Genomic DNA, 26,442 nt, shown 5'->3' on the forward strand with positions numbered 1-26,442 from the left:
TAGTACAACTTCATAATTTTTTTTTGTTTAGCATGTGTGAATGTCAAGTTAAGCCATATGTCATTTTCACTGGGTTAATGAGATCACAAAATGACACATTGCAATATAAATTAAATCATCATATACAAATGAAGAAAGGGTTGCCAGATGCTTTTCATAGAAGTCCTGATTTTTTTTGTGGGGAAAAGCTACCAGTAACAATGCATGAAAATCTACACAATTGGTCTGTCTGCTGAATCTGCCATTTATTTGTGAAGACCAGTATTAAATTAAAGTGATCAGCAGCACCTAAGACTAATATAGTTAAAGTGAGGAATTTCTTCCTTGAAATGATCAACAAGGAAGAAAATAGTCTGATAATCAATAGCTTAAAGTAGCAGCATATTGTGCTATTAAGTCAATAGACTATGAGGTTTCAGATTCAATCAATAGTCTGTGTTGAATGAGTTCAGCTCAGCTGGGGCAGCTTTGGGAGCACGACAATTATAATTAGCAACTAAAGGCTCAAGCAGAAAAAGAGCAGGCTTTCTGCGATGGTTTCTTTCCTAGCAGCCTTTGCTAATGTTCACCTTTAGACAGGAACAGTCGTAACTCTGTGGTGAAATCGCTTTTCAGTAGAAACTCAATGGTAACTGTAGAAATAGCTCCAAAATCAAAGTCACCTTTGCTCCTTCAACCTTAGCAATTGCTTCAATGCAGAAGAAAACAAAAACCTAAATTTATTTTAAAAATTAAACAAGCTGCTTTGGAGAAATTAAATGCATAATGTAATTACAACTCATTTCCCCTTTCTATATGCAGCTTATTCACTCCCCTTGTCGTCAATTATTAATAAAACAGTGGGTGAATACCTGCCCATTTATTTGCACCAGATACAGAGTGACAGGATTGCAATCATATTTTTATAGATAGGTTTCCTAGAGAATAAATGTCCTTTCCAAAATATATTTTATCTTTTTGTGCTTTTGCCTTTTCAATTCTTCTCTTTTCAAATATTTGTTGTTAGATGTACTTTCCATTTGTAATGAAGATATGGAGAGATTAGCTCAGTTTCAAAATGCCTTAAGACAACCATTGCAAAAGACTGGATCAAAATTAGTAAAATGTCTAGCAGAATAAGCGCAACAGTACAATCTTCTACTGCTGTTACAATGGGTGAATAAGTAAACTTGTTGATATGTGAGCCTGGATTTTGAAAGGGGATCAGGAACATGAGACCTGGATGAGTTCCAAGTCCCAACACCATATCTCAACAGCGTCAGTAAAGGACTCTATTTTTGGATCTGAATAGGCTACATAGCCAGAAGGCAGAAGTGGGTACTGCAGATGTTGGGAGATTAGAGTTAAGATTAGACTGGTGCTGGAAAAGCACAGCAGGTGAGGCAGCATTCGAGGAGCAGGAAAATTGACGTTTCAGACAAAAACCCTTAATCAGGAATGAGGTGGGGAGCCTCGGGGGTGGCGAGATAAATGGGAGGGGGGTGGGGCAGGAGGGATGGTATCTGAGAGTGCAGTAGGTGGATGGAGGAAGGAGTAAAGGTGATAGGTCAGAGAGGAGGGTAGAGCAGATAGGTGGGAAGGAAGATTGGCAGGTGGGACAGGTCATGAGGACAGTGCTGAACTGGAAGGTTGGAACTGAAGTAAGGTGGGAGTGGGGGAAGTGAGGAAACTGGTGAAGTCCATATTGAAGCCATGGGGTTGAAGGGTCCCGAGTCGGAAGATGAGGCATTTTTTCGTCCAGGCGTCAGGTGGTAAGGAAGTGGTGGTAGAGGAGGCCCTTGACTTGTATGTCCTCGGCAGTTTGGGAGGGGAAGTTGAAATGTTTGGCCACAGAGTGGTGGGGTTGATTGACTACACAGGCAGAAGGTGGACTTGGTGCTCAATTACAGAAGCTGTCCATTGGCCATCAAGGGCAAAGACAGGAGTCAGCCCAAGAAAAAAACTGAATATCCCATTCTGTCCTAAACAAGCCCGTTTAATAAGTTTCTTTAAGATACCATTTATGGGTGGTGAGGAGGCTTCCTTACTGCAGGCCCTCTGAAAACTGCAAACTGAGCCAAAGGCAACTGGGTCAACTACCACCCTCTGGACACACAATTTACAAATTCAGTCTACATCCATTCATGTCCATACCGACAACTGTAAATCCAGATTCATTATATTTATGGAAGGCAGCATATCATCAGTAGTGCATTGTCAGTGGAGATGGGGAATTGAACCTTTGTCATGTTCTCCCATCTGTTGCTGGATAGCAGGGAACGAACATTACAGGGAAACTGTTCTCCAATATCCACTGTCTAAAAGTACTGGGTGTTCTTGGACAGAGCTTCAAAAGCAAAAAATAACATGCATGTGCAGAACAGAATTCACAGAAACATCAATGCCTTGGTTGAGCTGCTCTTCAACTATTTTGATTCACAAATTTTGATATTCATAATCAAATCATACCACACACTACATTTTTGACATACAAAAGATGCTCACTGGAAGTTGCCAAAATCAAATGTGTGGAGGGATATGAGCCAGGAGCAGGCAAGTTTAGTTTGGAGTTATGTTCAGCATGAATTTGTTGGACCGAAGGGTCTGTTTCCATGCTGAATAACTGTATGGCTTGAACGTGCTTAGTAAATCCACAAGCGTAAGGAACTAGTTGTACCTGAAGCATAATCTGGACACACTCAGCAGGTCGAACAGAATATTTGGAGAGAACAGATGGTTTAACATTTCAGATATAGACATTCTGTCAGAGTTTTGATGGAAGATTTACACCTGAACCAAGAAGTTATCAGTTCCTTCCGCAGGTGATGTTTGACTTACTCTGTAATTCTCACTTTTTCCAATTTTACTTTAGATTTCTGAACCATTTTATTTTTACATCTTACAAGTGATGTGCTCTGTTTGTCATTTGTGACATTGGCTTCAAGTGAAAATACCTAAATGTTATCAAAAGTAAAACTCCTGCTCACCTTTCAAGTGATACTTTGTTTCACGGGATATGGATATGGAAGTAATGAACTTCAGATATCATCAACTTCAATTTATAACACAAGTCATAGAGATGCACAGCATGGAAACTGACGTTTCATTTTAAAATACAACCAATTAACTTATTCATAGAAAACTTGCTGCTCAACTAACAGCTGACTGAATGTAAAACTGGACCCCAACTTTTGGTCAAAAAAATTTCTGTTTTACTTTCCAACTGCTCACTGCCGCATCTACAAGTCAATTCTCCATGAATGAGGACTCAGGCATTTAATGGGAAAAGCAAAGAAGTGGACAAAGGGATCCACGAGCAAGAGAATCTTGTGGAGTAGAACAAATGGCAATAACTGATCACTTTGGCCCTGGAGCAAAGTGATAAAAAGGAAGTCCTGAAGTGTATCTCAAGAACATGCACAGTTTTCAAGATCTCAAAAACATTACCCATGTCAAAGTCAACAGCCTAGGCTAAAAAAAGGTTGGGTCCAAAATGTACATATAATAATTTATCCAAAGGTAGAAGATTGAATTCTCAAGCAAAGAACTAAATTTGATGGCTTTGCCTTAAGACTAAACCAAGCAGTTTTATAAAGAACCTTTCAGTCATCCAGAATGGTGCCCTTCAAATTATGACTGACTTTAGATTGGTCACATTTTACAATTATACTTACATACATGCTCCATATACAACTGAGGAGTGTATGAATCGATCTTCTGCTACAAGCAGATGATGAGTTAGGATTGGAAGGTGATTTAACAATGGATGACAGTTATAGAAAGGGGACCAATAGTTTTAGAAGGCAGTCCCTGCTCAGAGGGCCAGGTTAAATGGTGTCTCCATCAATGTTGAAGACGAATGGGAGAAGAAATTGCACAGATGCAGAAAAATAGAGAGACTGTACGAGGATCCAAGAATAGAATAGTACCTCAGGCAGGATGGAATAAGGCCATGGAAAACTACAGAAAATGCCAACTACTCTTTGAGGAGCAGAGATAATCATTAAAAAGGTGAAGCAAAGAAAACAAATCTTAAAGCAACTAGCCTTGGAACATAAACTCACCTTTTAATCTACAGTACAGATAGAGGCCATTCGGCCCTCTGAACAACATCCCACCATAAGCTAGTAACTTCATTTTTACCATAGTTAATCCACCTAGCCTACACATCCCTGAACACTACAGGGCAATTTACCATGGGCATTCTACCTAACCAGCACATCTTTGAACTGTGGGAGAAAATCAGAGCACCCAGTTTTAGGTGTACACATGGGGAGAATGTGCACCCAAGTTTGCACAGTTAACCAAGGATGGAATGGAACCCGGGTCCCTGGTGCTGTGAGGCAGCAATGCTAACCACCGAGCCACCATATGGTAATTAAGAGAACTTCACAACAAATTACCAATTTTAAAATATATTTTTCCCTCAGTAAAACTCCAACTTCCAATCCATTCCTGAGCTTCCTCATTTGCTAATTGCTCACCACTTTGGTATCACACTCCAGCCAACTACATCACACCAAAGCCATGTTTTGACAGGTCAGTAGGAACAGCTGCTTCTACTTATTTTGGTCTGAACATGTTCCTGTTAAAGTCTGGTGCTCGACCATTTACAGAACCTAACCCCTTCCTATTATATGCGTGTCTAAAAACAATATCAGAATACTCTCACCTCCACATGCACAATCAAACAAATCTTTAAATTCACAAATATCACTAAGAATTCAAAACTTTAATAAAATCATTGGCACATGTGCTTCAAGCTGCTGAGTGGGGTAGGGAAGCAAATTAAAGAACTGAATTAATTTTACAACCTGAGTACTGGCTGTGTCTGTCATCTGTTCACCTCTCTACCCTTCTTAAAATCCATCTCTTAGACTAAGCTTTTAACCAGTCCTAACATCGGTGTATGTGACTCAGTGTCAAACTTTGTCTAACAATATTCCTGCAAAGTGCCTTGGTCATGTCACTATATTAAAAGCACTACATGAATGCAGGTTGTTGTTTTTGTTGCGTGGTCGGTTATTTTTCAATAATAATTTTATTATCGCGAAATAGGAGTGTGACAGACTTACTTCTTATTACTGAGAAAATTGTTCAATTAAGTTGACACATACAGGGGAGAGACAAGGATCCTATTCTGGGGGAGTTCTTCAAACCAAATTCTACATTTGTGCCTGTGAAAGATAGACTATTTAGATTCCAACTACTCTTATCCCCAAGCATAATCAAAGTTAATCAGCAGAAATCGGATCCACACCAAGCCAATTACACTATTAGATTAGCTCCTTTAGGCACATTAGGGGATTTACAGAGAATTGGAACCTTTAACAACTACATCAAAAGCACAGAGCTGAATAAAAAAAGACATAATTTTACTCAAATACACCACTGAGAAAGTCATATTCACCATTCACCTCTCATTAATCAGTGGCTAAAACATATTAGATTAGATTAGACTTACAGTGTGGAAACAGGCCCTTCGGCCCAACAAGTCCACACCGACCCGCCGAAGCGAAACCCACCCATACCCCTACATTTACCCCTTACCTAACACTATGGGCAATTTAGCATGGCCAATTCACCTGACCTGCACATCTTTGGACTGTGGGAGGAAACCGGAGCACCCGGAGGAAACCCACGCTGACACGGGGAGAACGTGCAAACTCCACACAGTCAGTCGCCTGAGTCAGGAATTGAACCCGGGTCTCAGGCGCTGTGAGGCAGCAGTGCTAACCACTGTGCCACCGTGCCGCCCATATCTGGTATAGGACTATACAATACATGCCAGAACATCGTAAAATGATTGATTCTCCAATTGTATACAGTTGTCATCCCACTCAGGACAAATATAGGGTCAATACATATGTCCAAGAGCAGACTGATGGAAGAAACTGTTAAGTGTTCTTCCATCCGATTATTGAGTCGTAGACGCAGAGTTATTACCATGGAAACAGACTTTCACTCCAACTCGTCTGCATTGACCAAATAGCAAAACTGATCTAGTTCCATGTGCCAGCATTTGGCCCATATCCCTCTAAACCCTTCCTATTCATATGCCCATCCAGATGCCTTTTAAATGTTCTAACTGTACCAGCCTCCAACACTTCCTCTGGCAGCTCATTCCAGACATGCACCACATTCTACATGAGAAAGGTTCCCCCAGGTCCTTTTTAAATCTTCCCCCTCTCAAATTAAACCTGTTTTCTCTAGCTGCGCACACCCCTACCCTGGGAAAACTTCCTTGGCCATTCACCCTATCCATGTCCCTCATAATTTTCTCACCCCTTGGCCTCAATGCTCCAGGGGAGGAGATCCCCAGCCGATTCAGCCTCTGCCCAAAGCTCAAATCCTCCACTCCTGGCAACATTCTTATAAATCTTCAGTGAACCCTTTCAAGTTCAATAACATCTTTCCTATAGCAGGGAGACCAGAATTGTACATAGTATTCTATAAGTGGCCTCAGCAATGTCCTGTCCATCTGCAACATGATGTCTCAACTCCTCTACTTCATGCACTGACCAATGAAGGCAAGCATGCCAAATGCCTTTCACCACCCTGTCTACCTGCGATGTTACCTACAAGAAACTATGCACCTGTACCCCTTGGTTTCTGTTTGTCAACACTCCCCAGGGCCCTACCATTAACTGTATATGTTCTGCCTGGTTTGCCTGACCACAATTTACCACCTCACATTTATCGAAATTAAACTCCACTGCCACTCCTAGGCCCACCGACCCATCTGATCAAGGTCCCGTTGTACTCCAAGATAATTGTCTTCACTGTCTGCTACACCACTATTGCTGAAAAGACTTCCCAACTTCCCATATATAGGAAAGTATACAAACCAAAGAAAAACTGGCATGATGAAAAGGTGGATGTCAGAGTCCAGATTGTTAACGCAGCCTATAATACATTACAAATCAAACCTCTGAGAATTGAAAGATCAGAACAGACATTAACTCATTATCTGGTGGTGATTGTCCCCACACTGTTCCATCCTGTTGAAGCTTGGACAACTTTCTGGTGTTATATTAAGGTCCTGGAGCAAAGTAATCAATTCCTTCTTGGAAACAATGTGCAAATCAATTGAAGATCAAAAGAAAAAAGAATATCCTTGTAGACACAGACATGTCAAGTATAGAGGTCATAATAATCTCACAATGGGTGAGCTGGATGGAAGATGTTATTAGAATGTCCAACTCTAGACTGCCAGGTAGGTGCTCTACTTAGGGCTACACTCGAAGCCCATTCACATGGGACCAAAGGAGATGTTTTCAAAGACAATCTCAAATATTCCACGAAACTGTATTGACAGATAGAAAGCAGAGGCCCAATCACGACCAAATAGCCGTTCCTCATCAAAAACAGTGTCAATACCTGCAAGCAACAGGAAGAACCATTGAATGAGAACAGTAGGAGATGGAGACAGAGACAGAAGGAAGCTGTTCAAAAATTCATCTCTACCTCTTGAACTGACAACTGAAAATGTGTAAAGATAAGACGGGCCTCATAGGCCATTTGGGAGCTCTCAACTAACACAATGACATTGTTTTAAACCCAGTCAACCACAAGAAAGAATCATTCTCAATATGTGAGAACGCCAAACAAGTCATAAAAATCAGGCTTAACTGAACATCAAATCTTATGATTCAGCACTGTGTGTAGCCCTGAGTACACCGATCAGGAAAGTTTCAAGTATAATCCAAACACTGTGTTGGTTGTTCTCAGCTAAACAGCAGTAAAATCAGCTAGGGTGCTCACAGCTAGTGGATCCCATTGGACATACCAACCTATGCCATCAACATTGACCTTGCATCAAAGAGGAGCAAGAAATGATAGATGAACTTACCAGTTAGACTTGCATGAAGAGTGGCCACTTTAGTGCAACACTAGAAGGAAATATCCTCATGCCTATTATCATAAAATCAAAAAATTCTGAAGGAGCGGGAGAAGGAAAGGAACTGTTTTCAATACTCTCATTCAAAAGCAAGATTCCTGCAGATGATCTCAGACTCCTGGTCACTGACCTCAAACACTGGCTGGAATTCTATCAGGTCGACCGGGGGGTGGGGGTGTGTGGGGTGGTTTCTTATCCATTAGTAGTGGGGTCAGTTAGCTGGATGTGATGCAGAGCTACATCAACAATGTGTATTCAATTCCTGCACTGGCTGAGGTACCCTTGAAAGACTCTCCTTTTCGATCTCTCCCTTTGCCTGATCACATTAAACCACCACCAGTCATCTCGCTTTAATGAGAAAGCAGCCCTATTATCTAGTAAGACTATAGTGACTGTACCTGTCCACTAGTCGAGAACCAGCAAGGAGTCCCTGTCAACTCTGTGGATGAGCTCCACAGAATCAAGTGCTCTTCAGATCACAGAGCCTACCACATGATCAGGTCCAAGGAAGAGGAATCAGACTGGTCCAGAAACATACTGTTTCTCTTTCTCCACAGATGCTCCTATACCTACTGGGTTTCTCCAGCACTTTCTGTTTATACTTAAGTAAATGAAGGTAAAACATTCATCGTTAGAACAGGCCCACTGAAGAATAAAAATAATTCTCTTTGTTCACATCAATAAATAGTGCAAATATCAAGTGCAATGCCCATACCTGTATCTTTGGAGCATGAATCTATCTAGAAGGGGTATAGGTCACCTTATTCTACAAACATGGTATTTGGAAAACAAAACCTCGAACCAGCTTCAGACGCAACTAACTAGCACTAACTATAAATGTACTACTTCTAACATAAGAACTGTTAATACAGTGTAAAAAGAAAGGTTTTATTTCATTCCAAGTAACATAGAAGTCTTTCATCAGCTGAAGGTAGATTGACAAATGCGGACTATGTTTAAATCTAAAAGAAATAATTTTTGTTGGAGACAGTGTACTCTTTAAATTCAAGATTGAGAATGTATTAGCCCATAAATCATGACTTATATATCTTGGAAAACCTGTGACAGTTCTGTGGTTGAGACAGAAGTTAAAGCTACTTAAACTGGGACTCCCAGTAAGTCCCCTTTCACATCCAAAAAAGAGCCAAAAAGGATCAAGGCCTCGACAGAATGGACAGGAAAAAGCAAAACATAAGCAAGGCACAAGTCTGTTCTGTGCTGTTCCTCCTGCAAAATAAAAATGCTGTTGGCATGCTCGTCCTCTGTAATAGGACTGCAAACATAATTGCAGCAACTTGGCTCTTATCTTCCCAACAAAAATATTGAAGATTACAATGTGTCTTAAAAATTCTGTCAGCAATGCTAGCGCATCTCTGCAAACTTGTGAATTAGGTGTCAAAGATGTTAGAGGAGCCAATGACCTTTCACAGTCTCAAAGCATCTATAGAACATATGAGCTAGCTGTGTGCCTGTCATTGAAGCCTGGCATTTTACCTATTGATAAATAAATCTGTCATTCATCATTCTCAATATAGATATTCCAAATACAATATGTTGTAGAGAATGAATGGGATGTCACTACTTGAAACTAAATTAAGTGTGAAGTTAGTTTGTGATTAATACCAACAATATATTGATTAGCATAATTCTATTAGTTTGATTTGGTTTTATTGTCAGGACGGGTTGGACCGAAGGGTCTGTTTCCGTGCTGTACATCTCTATGACTCTATGTACTCAAGTACAAAACTACAGGAGTATAATGAAAAGTGTATAATGTTGCCACATAAGACACCATCTTCAGTACAAGTACCTCGGTACAGAACCTTAAGAACAAGGTAGAAAGAAAGAACAAAGTCACAACCTAAATATTGCAGTCGTTTAGTACAGTGTAAAACATTTGAAAGAAGGTTAAAAGTTAAATATTACAGGTCTCTTAGCTTTAAAGTAGAAAACCAAGAAGTAAAGCTGGAAGTTCAAACACCACCGTCTTTCTTAAGTGCTTAGCCATGGTGGGAATGCACTTTGAGGAATCATCTCAAGACCAGAAGTCCACACCGAGGCCATGCCTGGCCGAGAGAACGGCACGTACTACGGAAAGGAGTTTCAGCAAAGTGCATGCACTGCAGACTCCAGCAACTCAGTTGGCTGGAAGGCTGGGTTGCAATGCAGCATGTTGTTGTATGCTGAATGATTCCCATACCGGCTGTGACTACCATGAAGAACTCTCCTTCTTAATCTCTCCCGTCATCTGAGGTGTCGCAACCCTCAGGTTAAACCACCTCTCTTCAATGTCCCCCTCTCTAACCTATGGTCTAATATGACAATGGCGCCTTAAAGTTTACCCTGCAATTGGAGATAAAATGTAAAATGACAGATCTCAAGGTTTCTTACTGTGTTCCAAAATGTAATAAACTGTTCTATAAACATTGTAAATATTAATGGGGTTAAATTACCTAAATCCTGAAACAGGTTTGCGAATGCGATAGGTAAATACTTGTAAAATATGATGAAGGCACAGTGACATCTGCTTACTATTTTTTTTGGTGATCAGAAGGAATTTGTGCTATTGCTGGCTGCTGTCCGTCTGCAGGGTCCCCAAATTGTAAATTGTTAGCACTTAAGACACTTAATGAGGAGGCATATTGTGGTTGTAGTAGCTGCTAGGGATCCTGTGAGAATTGTACACGTTCTGGGTGAAGGAGAAGAATAGTTACATCGGAGAAAAGGATTTCCAATGCTGCACCGGAGATTTTGGAGAAAAAGCAGAAGAGAGAAGAGATAGCCCGTAGGCACAGGAGGTCCTCACAACTCATATGAAAAGACACTGGGAACTGATACCATGGAAATCAATACCTCAAACGCAGCTCCAAGGGCATATTGAAGTGTCACAATAATTTTAATGTCCTCACACAAGTGATCAAAGTCACTGAACACACTTTCAATACCAACTCTAACACTAATCTCAGCCAAAGCTCAAATTACTAGTCTCTGATTATTCAACTACCTACAATCTCTATCAGTCAGGTCTATACTTAAACTACCAGCTGTTCGGCCACAACCATAACCTCATTCAACATGGCATTCTGACACATATCTCTCTTGTAGGTCAAATGGCAAGCAACCCAAAACAGCAGGTGCTATCTGAATGGGAGAGCTGCCTATTTCACAACCTAATCTGGAGGCGACATGAGGTGCCGGTGTTGGACTGGGATGGACAAAGACTGCAGTCATACCACACCAGGATACAGTCCAACAGGTTTATTTGATATTTCAAGCTTTCGGAGGACTTTTATGGGATCTAAAGGTCATTTAGAATGCTTTTAAAAGTTATGCTTTCTGTTCTTACAGGATGAAGTAGTCCATTACCTGGCACACAACTTTAAGCTCTTCCTTTCCGTCATGGAAGTAGCGACTGTCAGTGTTTAAGTGACTTCATGTGACGAAGGAGCAGTGCTCCACAAGCTTGTGATTTCAAATAAACCTGATGGATCAAAACCTGGTGTACCGTGACTTAGATTAGATTAGATTCGCTACAGTATGGAAACAGGCCCTTTGCCCAACCAGTTCCACACCTACCCTCCGAACAGTGACCTGCCCAGACCTATTTCCCTCTGACTAATGCACCTAACATTATGGGCAATTTAGCATGGCCAATCCACCGGACCTGCATATTCACCAGTGGGAGGAAATTGGAGCACCCAGAGGAAACCCACACTGACACAGGGAGAATGTGCAAACTCCACACAGTCACCAGAGGCTGGAATCAAACCTGGGGACCCTGGTGCTGTGAGGCAGCAGTGCTAATCACTGAGCCACTGTGCTGCCCCACTTCTGACCTCTGGAGGAGTGAAGGGTCATTGCTGAGGCTGTGACCGTGGCCAGCAGCAAGGGTGAATTCATTGAAGATACTAGGACAGTTATCCTCCTTTTCACATCCTGTGTTCCCTCATTCCACATTCTCTTCAGTTTTACGAACTGCAAATGGTGTAACCATGCAGCTTTTCCTTTCTCTCTTACCATGCCACACATTTTCCCTCTGTCTTTTTCCATTCAGATACACAAACAGTGTGCCCTGGTCAGACAGTGGAGGAAGATTGCACTGATAATGAAGATACTTAATTTCACATTTGCAACAACCAGCTCATTTACTGACACTGTACATGTCTTAAACATTTAGAGGCGGGAGGAAACCACACTCTGTGGGACACCTTTCGCAAGTGCACTGGTACCAAGGACAACATATGTGCCCTCTTGACAAAGGGCATACTCATCCGAGTTCTATGGCAGAGAAATCCAATGTGAACCTCGAGGGAGCAGACTACTGCAGAAGACCGATGAGCATACCAGTGCACAAAATGGTTGGTCCATTGGTAATATTGTCAGAAAGCTTGTGCTCAGAGGAAGAATGAAGTAGTCCACTACCTGGCACACAACTTTGAACTCATCCTTTCTAACATGGAAGCAGTGATTGCCAGTGTTTAAGATGCAGATCGCTTTCGAGGGTAAACCAGAACAGTTCTAGAGTTAAGAAAAGTTTAATACTTTGTATTAAAGATCTGGTTTCTAAGGCTGAGTTCTTGGGGCCATGTGTTGCACAGTAGTAGTGCCCCTACCTCTGAACCAGAACGCCTGAGTCAAGTCTCAGTATAATACATCTAAACGGGTTAATTTAAAAGAAAAGGCTGGATTATTCCCAAATGGGGAGGTGGTTTCATGACAGGAAAAGGCATAAACTAATGTTTGTGTTAAACAGCAGACTTATCAATAAAACCCTTGTAATCTCTGACAATCTTTTGCTGCTGTGTTAGAGATATCAGAATGTTACAGTGATCAACTGTATTCTCAACTTCTGGGCTCAAGCATGATGTAGCATATTTATGATTGTTAAGCGTTGTATAATTTACTTGCATTAGAAAAATTTTTCATTTATTTTATACATACAGTATATTAATAGATCTGTAGCCTTACCTGAACAGCAAACAACAAGAGAACAGTCAAACAACTTGACATTGCAATTAGATGTCAAAATCAAATAAAGCCAACAGTCTGTTCCTCAGACCCTATCTACTGGGACGGTCAAGTTGTTTAATAGCATTGTCAATCTTACGTGGTGTTGCACATGGTGAGTTAAAGCTGGGGTTGTGGAGGAGCAGCAGCACAGTGAATCAGTGGCCCACTTTATATCATGAAAAAACAAGAAGGGTGGTAAACTGGAATGGTAATTATGAATATCAATATTGTGATCTTGCTGGAGACCAACGTCTATCCTAACTCCAGTTTTCTGAAGTGTTACGGTGGGTAATAATTGTACCGGGAAATCTAAAAGTAATTTAGAATGCTTTTAAACGTCATACATACTGTTCGTACTTTTGGAAGGGCATTGTAACTTCCTCTGACAACGTCTGCTGTGGAAAAAAAATGTGTAAACTTGTTAACCTAACTTCTAGGATGAAGTCATAGATATAAGGTTAGTGCAAGAGATATTTGGACATCATTGAGGATTAGCTGTGAAAATACATAACCTGATTGAATAAATAAAACAGAAATATCCCAATGATTGAGAATCAGCCAATTCGTGATTTTATGACTTGTGTCTAAAAGGTAATGGAAACTGAGAACGAATTTAAAATTGGGATGACATTTTAAATAGAGGCTAATCATCAGCATGGATGGCTTTCGTATTGTCCTTTTTATTCATTTATATCCCCTGGCAAAGGTGATGCTATAGGCTTCAATGGAAGGCAATTTGTAACAACAGCTTGTGAAAATAGGAATTTATAATAATAAAAGCTGACAAGAGACACAAACATTATCTTTCTCTCTCTTCTACTTCTTTCAATGTCTTTTTCTCTGTCCTCTCTTTCTGTAACTATTGTTTTTAATTGTCTTCTCACCAGCTGGTGGGTGATATGGTATAACTTGGAATGGAGTGAGTAAAAGGATCTTCACTGACTCCATTCCATCCATTCATCACTCATCAATTCCCAAACCTTTCTCCCATCATTAGCTTTGATGGTTCCTTTCTAAAGTATTCATTCAACACATCTGTCCTGTCATTGTAAAGCAGATGTTTTTAGATTAGATTACTTTTTTTTAGATTAGATTACTTACAGTGTGGAAACAGGCCCTTCGGCCCAACAAGTCCACACCGACCCGCCAAAGCGCAGCCCACCCATACCCCTACATTTACCCTCTACCTAACACTACGGACAATTTAGCATGGCCAATTCACCTGACCCGCACATTTTTGGACTGTGGAAGGAAACCGGAGCACCCGGAGGAAACCCACGCAGACACGGTGAGAACATGCAAACTCCACACAGTCGGTCGCCTGAGGCGGGAATTGAACCCGGGTCTCTGGCGCTGTGAGGCAGCAGTGCTAACCACTGTGCCACCGTGCTGCAAACCTGAACTAAAAACAGAAAATTCCAGAAATACACAGCAGGCTGGACAGGATCTATAGAGACAAAAACAAAGTTAACATTTCAGGTCAATGATTTTCTGTTATTTCTATCTCTTGCAGTGTGATGTTATTCCCAAACTAATCTTCCCCTACCCATTCCTTTCAGCATTCCAAAGGGACCATGTTCCCTCTGTGATTGCCCAGTTTTTCCCTCACTCACCCCCGACATCCCCTCCCCTTCCCATGGCACATTTCCTTGCAAACACAGCAGACCTAACACCTGCCCTTTATTTCATCATTCCACCGTCCAAGTCTCCAAACTCTTCTTGCAGGTGAAGTCGTCCTTTGTGTATACTCCTTTCAATTTGGGACACTGCATTTGCTGTTTACAGTGTGATCTCCTTAATGTTGACACTTTGCAGTATATGTTCATGCAGCTTGCAAAACACCTTACAGCCTCCTGGACTCAATACTGAGACCAACAATTGCAGACCAAAACCTCTGCTGCCACCTCCTCTCCCAATTTTGTTTCCTTTTCTTTCAATGTCTCAGTTATTCTCTTATTTCCATTTTCAGAGAGTAGCTATAGATGTACCTTTTGCATCGGTTTCCTTTCTCGTACTATCATCATTCTCTTGACCCTGTTAGACTAACCCTTCTATCATTCAATCTGTCTTGTATTCCCTCAATTATCACAGACTTTTCTTTTGTCCTTCTCTAAAATTGCTAAAAACTCCAAACCAAGGCTTCCCAAAGTCCAGGTCAGGAGCCAAGACCAATTTCATGAAACATTAAAATGAGACTGGAGGATTTGCCTGGATAGCAATACCAGAATCTTTGAGGAAGAAACCTCACCATGAAAAGCAACACTGACATTAAAAGTTTCCAAGCTGAGAAAGGAAAAGAACAGAACTAAACCCTCAGAACTAAGAATCATCTTGGACTTGATTTTGGGAGAATTCATTGTCTGCATAAAGAGGGCAGAGTCAATTATATCAGTGAAGTATGTTCTCAGTGGTGTCAAAAGAATTAAGGAATGCTCTATCTTGTGGTTAAACGTAGCAGATGAGTACAAAAATAGTTCAGCCAATGGTGCTTTTAGTCATTTGTTTCAATGATACTCATAAAACCAGAAATCTTGTGTCATCCTTTCAGTTATTAACTGGAAGTTCAAATTTATTTTTAAATTTATTGGTCTCTATGGAGATTGTAACAAAAGACTTGCATTTAGTTCTCATCCCTCTTTATCTTCTCCATAATTTTCTCTGCATCTGGTCAATGGCTACCAAACTCCCATGTCAGCACACCTTCTAAAAACATACTCAATATATAATCACCTCATTATAACATATAAAGAATAGAAAGATTTCACACTCCGTCTTATGCCAGGATCATGTGAAGCATAAAATGCTGTTGAAAGCATGCTACTGGTTATAATTCAACAATTTAGTATCAGGTCAGACACTTAGGTGTCCGAGAAATATAATGCTTGTGTGAAATACTTAGGTGCAATAAATGTCTGTTAGATTTATCAATACCAAGATATCAACTCCCAGTTTCTTATGCAGTGTGAACTAACATAAGCATCAGGTGAAACACTCAAAATTACATTAACATTATGTGCCTAAATACGAGGTGACAATCTTTTTATTATTTTGAACAACATTAAGATGAAACAGATCCTTATACTCAACACATTAGTAGGTTATATGTTCACAATAAATTTCTTAGGTATACAGGATTTGAGTACAGGAAAGAAGACTTGTATTTATACTGAATTTTTCATGACCTCAGGACTAAATTGCTTCACACTACTTGAAGCATTGTCAGTACTATAAGGTAGAAACACACAACTAGCTCCCATAAACAGTAATGTGATAATGGCACCAAATAGTCTGCTTTTCTTTTACTTATTAAAGGATAATACTGGTCAGAACATCAACAATAACTCCCCTGCATTTTTTCAGAATAGTGCCAAAAGATCTTTTAACCTGACGCAAAACACAGATTGTCGTTTGCTTTAAAATCTCACCTGAGGGGGTAATTCTCCCTCAGCATTGCATTCAAAAGTCAATCTTAATTATTGCATTCAGATCTCAGGAGTGAGGCTTGAATCAACAGCCTCCTGACTCAGAGGAATCAAAAACCTAAAACAGAAATCTTCTAATCCTAGACATTTGTCATTCTTGAAAGCAAATACTTTCTTAATGACTTGTATTTTGCTTACATCAATTTTGATGTGCTCCTGTCCACAATTCAAAATCTTTGTTTCCCCATTATATATGTAATATCAGTACGGAACTCTCATTAAAGTCTTAAAATTCTTTTTCATCTCTTAGTTCTGCCCATAAATTTTCCACTGCCTGCACATCCCATAAACCTATCTGATAATGATTTCATCTCTAATCATTAGTCCGGTATGCTAACCTCTTCCTTCAGATACTGATGTAATTATTCAACACGCCCTTCATATCCTTGTTTCCATTGATCATATCAAAAACAAAACCCTCATTGCTTTTGATTCGCCTTCTTTTCCTTATATATCTGTTAAAATTAAGTCAATGCTAATGTTAATATCCCTTTTAAGTTTCTATTCAAGTTTCCTTTTTTATTCTTCTTGCTATATATCTCTTCATCTTATGCTGTTCTTTAAATCTCTCCCATTTGTTCTGATTTGTGTTATTTTTGTACGCTCTTCCATTTTAGCTGCATGTTGTTTCTGTAGACATTCATGAGTGTTTGTTTGACTCCTTCATTAGTGCTCAGAAGAATTATTGCAGAAAACTATCTTGTTCAAACTCAAGAAGCCTGCTGCCTTTCTGACACAAAGAAAACCTGCTAGTTAGCTTATTATAATCAAATCTCCAATTAAAACCACTCTGCCTTTGTCACATGCTTGACTCGCCACTGAATATATATAATTACTTTGCACCACGATTGACAACTATCTGGGCATCAGTATTTAATTCCCAATAAAATCTTAAATTATCTTTTCATTCCTTAGTTCTACTTAAAGGTTTCACTGCCTGCACATCTCTCATTAAATCTTAAGAGTGATTTCTTCTTTAATTGCTATAACACTCCTTCGCCCCTTCCTGTAATCTGGTATGATTAATTCCCAGCCCTGACCACCTTGCAGCCATGTCTCTCTAATGTTTGCATGATTTGGAGATGCCGGTGTTGGACTGGGGTGTACAAAGTTAAAAATCACACAACACTAGGTTATAGTCCAACAGGTTTATTTGGAAGCACTAGCTTTCGAAGCACTGCTCCTTCATCAGGTGGTTGTCTATGTTTGTGGAGTATACTCCACAACCACCTGATGAAGGAGCAGTGCTTCAAAAGCTAGTGCTTCCAAATAAACCTGTTGGACTATAACCTGGTGTTGTGTGATTTTTTAACTAATGTTTGCATGTTTTTCATATCCTTCAAGTTAAATTTGTACTTGCAATTCAGTCCATTAGCACCTTACACTGTGTGTCTGTATCAGGAATGTTTATTTACACCTCACATCCTTCTGTTCTAAAGCTTATTTCTTATTATTCTGTCTGTTTAATAACTTGACATAACTAGTTTTCAACTTATCAGTAAAATATAAAGTACAATTTTTCACTGCTATTCTACTGTCTTCCTTGTCATATTCCTTTAACTTTTATTATATTACCCCTCTGGCTATTAATACTATAATTATTGCTTATTATTATAGTTCTATCTTGTCTATGTGGGAAATTGGTCACATTGGCACAATCCAAATTCAGCACACATGTCAGCTATTGGCAAAGTAAGAGCTCCAAGTTCAGGCTTTTTGGAGAGACTGAGGTCTTTAGGCATTAAAACAGAGACAATTCAAAAGATAAATACAGTTTTTAGTGTTTTTAAAAATTGATAGGGGAAGACAATTCCAGATAGACTTTTGAATGAATTATAGAGTCCCTAGGCATTACTTTCATAATCCGAATCACATCATACGGGCATTCCAATTATTAATGCGAACAAAGGAATTTCTTGTAATAAAATAGATAGTCCCAGAGATTCTAGTTCTTATCTACCTTAAAAGACCAAATCCATTTCTTATTTCTTCCAAGTATTACTTGGAAACACAGTATTCTTAGTCCTCTCAGCTGTCTCCCACGAACTATCAGCTAATAGTAAAAACCTGAGTCAGTTCAGGTCTTTTGCTTTACTGTCTGGACCAAAAAATAGGGATTCTTTTTTATTGTTATTTAATTGTGAATATAAATAAATACACACCTTGTAGACTGCATTTCTTAAAATTTAAAACAGTGTTGAATTAGAAGCAAATTTGAATTCATTCTGAGCTATGCAACTGTCCTCATATGAAAATCAAGATTCTAGCCATGGTTCTGTTAACTAGAAAACCCTAATCACTGAAAACAGAACAATATATTTTAACTTCTACGAAGGCAGAAATGCGACACAGCTACATTTACAAATGCCGGCATCGTCCCTTGAAGACTTCACAAACACAGACACAGGATTTTCACTGCAAAAAATGTCAAAAAGCTTTACAGGAATAGGTGGAAATGATCACACAAGTTCCCATTAATAAGGACCACTCGCCTGCCACTTTAATGCCATCAATGAGTGCAAGGCATTAGCGGAGCCACTCTGATGATGCTTTGACATCAATCATGGCTGGAGGTCATATTGGGTTAAACCACTTCTGAAAAAGGGAAGGCTGTTTCAATTTCACAGCATTTGGCTTTCAGTTTGCTCTAAAACTACAAAGTTACAGGGGTACATGAAGAATTTACAGCTTTAATGTGCTATTTGGTGCTATAATGTAATAACAATAAAAGAAAGAAAACAACAGTTCGCAGTCTCCACTGGGTTGGTAAAGTATAAAAGCTTTAGGCTGTAACCATGATTTTATACAGATATTTTTTAAAATGGGAAATATAACAGAATAGTTTAATGATATTGGTGTGTGAAATAGCTTGCCAAATGAGGATAAGGAAAGCATTTGGTCTCCAATTGACTTCTTTGTTTGATTCCTAATTTGACAAAACTGATCAATACTGATATTGAAGTTGGCATGGTGGCCCAGTGGTTAGCACTGCTGCCTCAGTTCAATTGAACCAGGGGTTCAATTCCACCCCTGGTTAACTGTCTGTGTGGAGTTTGCATGCTCTCCGTGTCCATGTGGCTTTCCTCTGGGTGCTCTGGTTTCCTCCCACACTGCAAAGGTGTGAAGGCTAGGGGAATGGCCACGGAAAGTACAGGGTTGGGGTAGGTCTGGGTGGGATATTCTTCTGAGGATCAGTGTGGACTCAATGGGCCGAATGGCCTGTTTCCACACTACAGGGAGTTTCATATTGAAACATTTTCTGTATATAAGGCAATGAAACATACCCACATGTCCAAGTCAAGAGGGTTAAACTCATAAAACTGACTGGGTAGGATGTCTGGGACAGCTGTCAAGTTGCTGCTGGCACTGAAGGACAACGTGTGTGAACTTGTGTTGTGATAGGCTTTTCCTAAAGTAATTTTCTAACATCACAACTGTTCCTGTTTTTTTTTAAAGCTTGGCTCCAAAATATTATTGCCATTTTGTACTTCTTGGAGGAAACATTCTCCCCTGTCATAAAGATTTGAGAAAATATACCAACTCTCTTTCTAATTTCACCACATTACAAATCAATGTCCACATTAGCAATGCTTTTCTGATCCATACTTCAGTCATTTGAAAACTCAAAAAAAATTGTTTTTATAATGATCAGACATTCACTGGAAAGCTGAGAGCAGAAACAAAATATCCAGTTTGTCTCATATCAAATAGATTCATTGTTACTACACAGATTTCCTGACAAAATATTGAAAGCATTGAGATTTGTGAATATAAAATTCATACAGGACAACAGGAATTAAATAAAACCCATTTAAAATTGACTCAGGGTGATTTATCATTCAGCAGATAGTCATCCTCACATCTGTCTGGTATGACTGCTACTTCACTCTGTGTATTATGCACTTTCTGTGTGTACTCACAAATCACTAGGGCCTGGTTTGAAACAAGCTCTTCACCTCAATTGAAAACTAGCAAGAAATATCAGAAATACTGATCTACACACAAACCAAACTTCACTTGATACTCAGACAGAAGATGCAGGTCACTGGGGAATGGTAAAAAAGTTCTGGAATGACATACTACTGCAAACAATATTTTTTAACTTCAGCATCTTTGTTTTTTGATGAGCAGTTGCCAAGGACAAAATTCGGAATATATGGGCTAATTCTTAGAATCCCCATACGGAAACACCACCTAAGAATAAGGAGCAACTCCTTACTGAAGCTAATAATTGGTCTCTCAATAAAGATAAAGATCAAAAGGGTTCTGATAGTAACAATTCAAGCTCCTTACAAATTTAACTTTTAGATTGAGAAGCATGATTTATATAATAATGGATTTATTCAAGGCTTCTTCTGATTCTGAGCAATGATTTTCTGGCTTTAAATTCATCTCCTTAACAAACCTTACATTGCCAGATGACTTTCAGCAGCTTTAGTTTTACAATGGGATATATAACTAATATATTTCACTTGCTAGTGACTTCAACATTATAAACACATATTTCTTTGTTGCTTTCTTAAAAATTCAAGATGGAACAGATTCTAATGGCTGCAGAAACTTGTCTTACTCCCACAGTCCCACTAATATGTAAAAATAAATAATGCAAGAGAAAAATACATGGGATCTTAGAGCAGTTTGTTTACCTGACTGTATACTTGAAAAAAATGGTCAGGGAGGGGAGTGGTTGAGGTCCATTGTTTGCTAATCCTTTATCTTGAAATATCATGGTTTACCCATCTTTGCTTCATGCCTAAAATAATACCTACTTACATACAAGTCAACCATTCTTGATATGTATTTACTCTCCATAAGCAATACTCAAAACCCCATATGAGTGCTCTGCTCCTAGTTATTCCCCTTGCTCCAAATCAACTTTAATGGGATCCCTTTAATCAAACGAAAGCACCACATGGTGCAGTAGCATGTCACACTATGAAGGTCCCAAGTTCAAATTATACAATGTTGGTATGCTGTTTATAGTTGATAATAGCATGAATAAATGAAGGTTTCGACTATTTGTTGCCATGCAGTATAATTGTTGGAAACTTGTATTAGATAGATATCCAATTCAGCACAGGTTCTGGCTCATCTGTGACGCTGTGTGGATTGTGAACTGTGAACAGCCACCATCCCCTTCACAGCAAGTCACACAATCACATAGGTGAGGAATAGAAACTGGTGATGTAGTGAACAACTAGTCAGCCTTTGCTCAGTGTTGCCTCAGAATCACAACATTGTGGGTTCCAATTCCATTCCAGAGGTGTGAGCATGTACTCTAGGTTGACAGATGAGTGCTGTACTGATGAAGTGATGAACTGTCAGAGTTACCATCTTTCAGGTAAGACATTAAACCAAGGCTCCAGCTTTGCTCCTAGACTGTTCTTCTGGGAGCAGTCTTATGATGATACTGATCTTTCAACTAACAGCTAAACACAGATTACCTGGTCATGCTGTGCTCAAACAGGCTGTCACATTTCCCTTCCTTACCACAATGACTACATTTCAGAAGTATTTTATTATCTGTAAAGCACAATGGGACATCCTGAAGTCATGAAAGCTGCTTTATGAATCCAAGATCTTGTATTCTTTAGTAGCTATCTTCAGGAGAGGAGAGATTTGAAACACATTAAAGAAAGACTTTTCACAGTACTTCAAATCCAATCTATACAGCTAGGTAGCAAAGGGAAACAATTTCAGCATTTTCATCAGTAATTATCCATTTCTACAATTAATCTAGACTCCCCAGACTAAAGGTTAATGTTCCCATTTTCAGCTGAGTTTTATCAAGTGAGAGCCATGATGCTGGGTCCGCCAAGGCACAGAGCAATTTTTCTCATGCAATCTTCTGCTCTTCACCTTGTAAATTATGCAGCCAAGTCCTGGGCAGCTTCCTAGGGGAATCATGCAGCTGAAAAGGTGGAGACACTCACCACTGCCAGGATCTTCCAGCATTTACACCTCTGGCAGCGACACACCCCATCAGATACTGCAAGCCAGGAACTAGGCATTAGGATAAGAAGTTCAAGCCCAACACAGCCCACAGGAAAGGAAAGCTGGCTTCCCTGCTTTGCAGACAGGGACCACGAGATTTTGGTGGATAGGGTGGTGAAGAGGAGGCTAATTCTTTTCCCAACTAACTGCCAGAGGAGGACATGCCCATAGACCCAGCTAGCCTGGACCCAAACTGCAGCCTGGGTCACATGTCGAGTCCCGAGTCCAGTGAAATGCCTTGCTGTGCAGGAAGAGGTCAGAGTAAATGCCACTATTTTTTCTCTGCTACCTTACATTCACAGCCCAACACTGGCTCTAAATCAGCCACTGCACCCACCTCTCAACAAGGCTCACAGACGGCAACTCTCAGCATAAATGCATGATGTCCACTCAGTGGCTGCCATCCAACTCAACCTTTCAACCAACTAACCCTTCATGCCCTCTACCCTCCCTCCTCATTCATTGGGCATACTTCACCACTTCTCCTGTTCATACATCACCACTTACTAACTCTTGCATTCATGTCCAACACATTCAGTCCTTCCTTTTGTCTCAATACAGGTAAACCTGGCCCACCCCATTGGACTGGTGTTTGAGCAACAGCCCCAATAGACCTCCTGTAACACCTACATTGCCCCATCTGACCTTTAGGACTGACTATGGTCAACCCCATGGAGAGGAATAAAACAAGACCCTTTACACATGGTTGCAGTAACCTCTGATGTACACCCCTGTACTCCTTTAAGAACTGCTCCCCTATGATTTTCACACACGATCATTTTGCTTGAAGCACATGCAGTGTGCTTGCCAGATAAAACTGCTGGCACACGCTGTAGACCTGACACTGACATTGCATGGCACCACAACTTCTATCTGTTCAGTGCTCCCAACTGTTAGAAGGTGCCTGTCGTCCCGCTGTGTGCTAAAAACTAATGCAAGCCACAGAGGCTGGCAGAAAGCAATGCATGTCACCTAGAGGCTGGAACCCATTAAGTCAGTGCTCAAGTGAGAAAATGTGTGCTAATAACACAATGTGACATAGACAGAGGCTCAAATCCTCCAAATAAGCTGTAAAGTCAGTGTGTAGACGTGTGAGATGCATGTGTATACCTGTGTGCAAAGTGACCTGGCAAAGGCATTTAAGTCCCTTAGCTCCAAAGTAAACTATTGAATGGCGGATGTGTGCAATTTGGTCCAAGAACAGGCATAGCTACATGGTGAAGTTGGTGGTTTTCTCATGTCAGCTAATGTGGACTAAGGCTCAAGAAGGGTACTGGCCAAGAATCATGCAGGGTTGTGGTTCTGAAGAAGCAGGTGCCTCTTGGCCAAGTACATGGCAAGCTGCAACTAATAGGAAAGATCCAGAGGCTTTGAAGAGGGTACAATGAAGGTTTACCAGGATGCGGCCTGGACTGGAGGGCTTGCCTTTTGAAGAAAGGTTGAATAAGCTCGGACTTTTCTCTCTGGAGAGAAGGAGGAAGAGAGGAGATCTGATCAAGGTGTCCAAAATAATGAGAGGAATAGATAAAGTCAATAGTCAGAGACTTTTCCCCAGGGCAGGATTGACTGGAATGAGGAGTCATAGTTTGAAGATATTAGGAAGAAGGTATAAAGCAGACGTCAGAGGTAGGTTATTTACGCAGAGCGTTGTGAATGCATGGAATGCGTTGCCAGCTGTGGTGGTGGAAGCAGAGTCATTGGGGACATTTAAGTGACTGCTGGACACGCACATGGATAGCAGTGAGTTGAGGGGTACATAGTTTGTTTCTATATTTTACATTAGGATTAAACCTTGGCACAACATCGTTCTGTACTTTTCTATGTTCTATAACAAGTACCCATTCTGAATTAGGTGATGGGAATTTATGCAAAAGAGAAGAGAATTAGCATTGGTGTCTATATAAGCTGAGTTGGAACTTCCCTGTATAAGGGGAGAGAAAATTCCACACTCATAGTTTGGAACAGAGCTTCACAAAGCTATTCCTGGGCTTTTTTCATCACTTCTTGTTTTAAAACACATCAATGTCCCTGCATTATTGAAAATCACTTTCCCTTCTTCCCAGCATGTAGATAGTTGCAAAGGAAGTCAGATTATTAAAAGAAAGATTTCCCTTCCAGGACTTATCACCAAGATAATCAATTTCAATTTTAAAGCTGTGGTATTGCAAATGACCTCTGCTCTTCGCCCCGGGGTTTCATTCAGCTACAGAAACAGAACTAAAAAGTCAACTGCAAAGATCAGCTGATGGCATTGACAAGATATATTCAAGTTGGAACACTTACCCTGTAATTTTGTTTTTTTCAAGGGTCTGAACAAAGTTGTGGATCAAGTAGAATATCCCCACTTGAAATAACAAAAAGATTACTTAACAATCAAACTATTAAGTTAACAGAAGTTTTGGAAATACTTGGCTGACATTCTATAAAGAAAATACTAAAACAGCTAGGTACAGAGGTTGGGGGGAGGGTGCAACAAGATTGATTGGCATTAAAATAATACATTCCACAGATATTATTAATCTATAAATGCTATTCTTACAAAGGAATATGATGGCTCAAAATTAACATTTAAAAATCTCTATTTAATATATTATGAGCATAGCAAGCTTAATCTTTTTAAATTAATATCCTCACTAGCACATATTTTTGCATAGAAATTAACTTGAGGATTCTGCAACTCATGTTCTCAAACTCTTTTCCAAGTTTGATTCATTGCTCATATATTTTACAGTTACCAGTTGCAGAACACTGACTATTGCAGCAGTAAAATATCCAGTGTCCAGATATGCACATTTCCAGTAAGTCACCAGGTAATAATTGGCTGGTCACTGAGCAACTGATCTCTCACTGGGAACTGGGGCCCAGATGTAGATCCAGTCACCAGCTCATGAGAAATAACTCAGCATTAAACCTGAGGTATATCTGCTTTGTGTAGTCCATCTGGCTACTACATAAATTCACTGCTAAGCTGTCATAGAGAAGTCAAACCGATTGCTTTAAAATGCACACAATAATAACACTATAAAACTCACAACCTAAATTTAAAATCCGAGCTGTTCAAGCAGATCCTGCAATGTGGTAATGAGCTGTATATGCAGGAAGATAACAGTTCAAACTTCTCAGTTAGATGATTAGAAAAACCAGAACTGTCTTCACCAATGCTGTACAGAGGTTGACAGAGATCTCAAAGGATGCCACTCCTGATCACTTTGCAGTTGGATATTCACTATCCATGATGTGAGGTAAAAAAAATTCATATTATTCACAAAACCAGAAAGCTTGCTAAAGTCTTTCCAACTCTGTGGACCTTAAAAATGTCAGGAAATGCCCAGATCTAACTTTTGCCAGTAGTGGAAAGATAGCAGGATATGATTCACGCAGATGAGAAATTTGAACTCACTAATGACGTCAAATATATCCCATTTCAGCTTCAGCAAGGGCCTTATCCCATTGTTTGGGAGTCATGAATTGATCATTAAAGCTGTGCTTCTCAATTTTCTTCTCGATAGGACTCCATTTTAATACTCTGGACTTTATGGGGCCCTTGAGTGAAACTGTAGGGTGGAGGTATTGTGTGGCAGAGTTGGGGGAAGGACTTAGCCTGGAGAGGAGGGTAATGTTGGAGCTGGGGTGGGGAGGAGGGCATTAAAAGTTAGTGGAACCCATTGCCTGGAAACCTTTGAATAAATGCTTCTAAAGAGTAAATTACATCTGAAGCTTTACAAATACCCTCCTCTTTAAATATTAAAACACCTGAAAGTGTCATTGAGTGTTTTTAAAGAATACCTCTGTTGCACTGCTTTGATTAATAATTCTTCCTCTGCAGTTAAAAAAACAGAAGCATGTGATCAGATTCAGCTTTGTTGATTTTACCTCAGGGCAATAGCTGAGTTTCAAAAGCTACAATTACCTCAGTTTGGGTTCTGAATTTATTGTTTAATTGACAGTTTTCAGGGGCTATTAAAGAATTAGCTGACTTTGATGCATATGAACAGAAGTTTATTGCATTTTTTACCACTTGAGATTAACCACTTGAGAAGGATTAAATGTTTTGAATAGATTCTATGAACTTTTCAC

General features: G+C 39.8%; 1 protein-coding gene across 13 annotated transcripts in view; it reads right to left on the reverse strand.

The window, feature by feature from the left end:
* LOC132824688 (suppressor of tumorigenicity 7 protein homolog) overlaps nucleotides 1-26,442 on the reverse strand; it is a 200,637-nt gene that overhangs the window by 106,443 nt on the left and 67,752 nt on the right. Inside the window, exon 2 of one of the 13 annotated variants that reach the window (XM_060839350.1) lies at nucleotides 13,247-13,284. The exons of the other annotated variants lie outside the window; for them this stretch is intronic. Within the exon in view, the coding sequence (XP_060695333.1) occupies nucleotide 13,247 (1 nt within the window). The 5' untranslated portion in view covers nucleotides 13,248-13,284. The remainder of the gene's footprint in view (nucleotides 1-13,246; nucleotides 13,285-26,442) is intronic. 13 annotated transcript variants of the gene reach the window in all.

This window comes from Hemiscyllium ocellatum, chromosome 19 (genome assembly GCF_020745735.1).
Source record: "Hemiscyllium ocellatum isolate sHemOce1 chromosome 19, sHemOce1.pat.X.cur, whole genome shotgun sequence".
NCBI lineage: Eukaryota > Metazoa > Chordata > Chondrichthyes > Orectolobiformes > Hemiscylliidae > Hemiscyllium > Hemiscyllium ocellatum.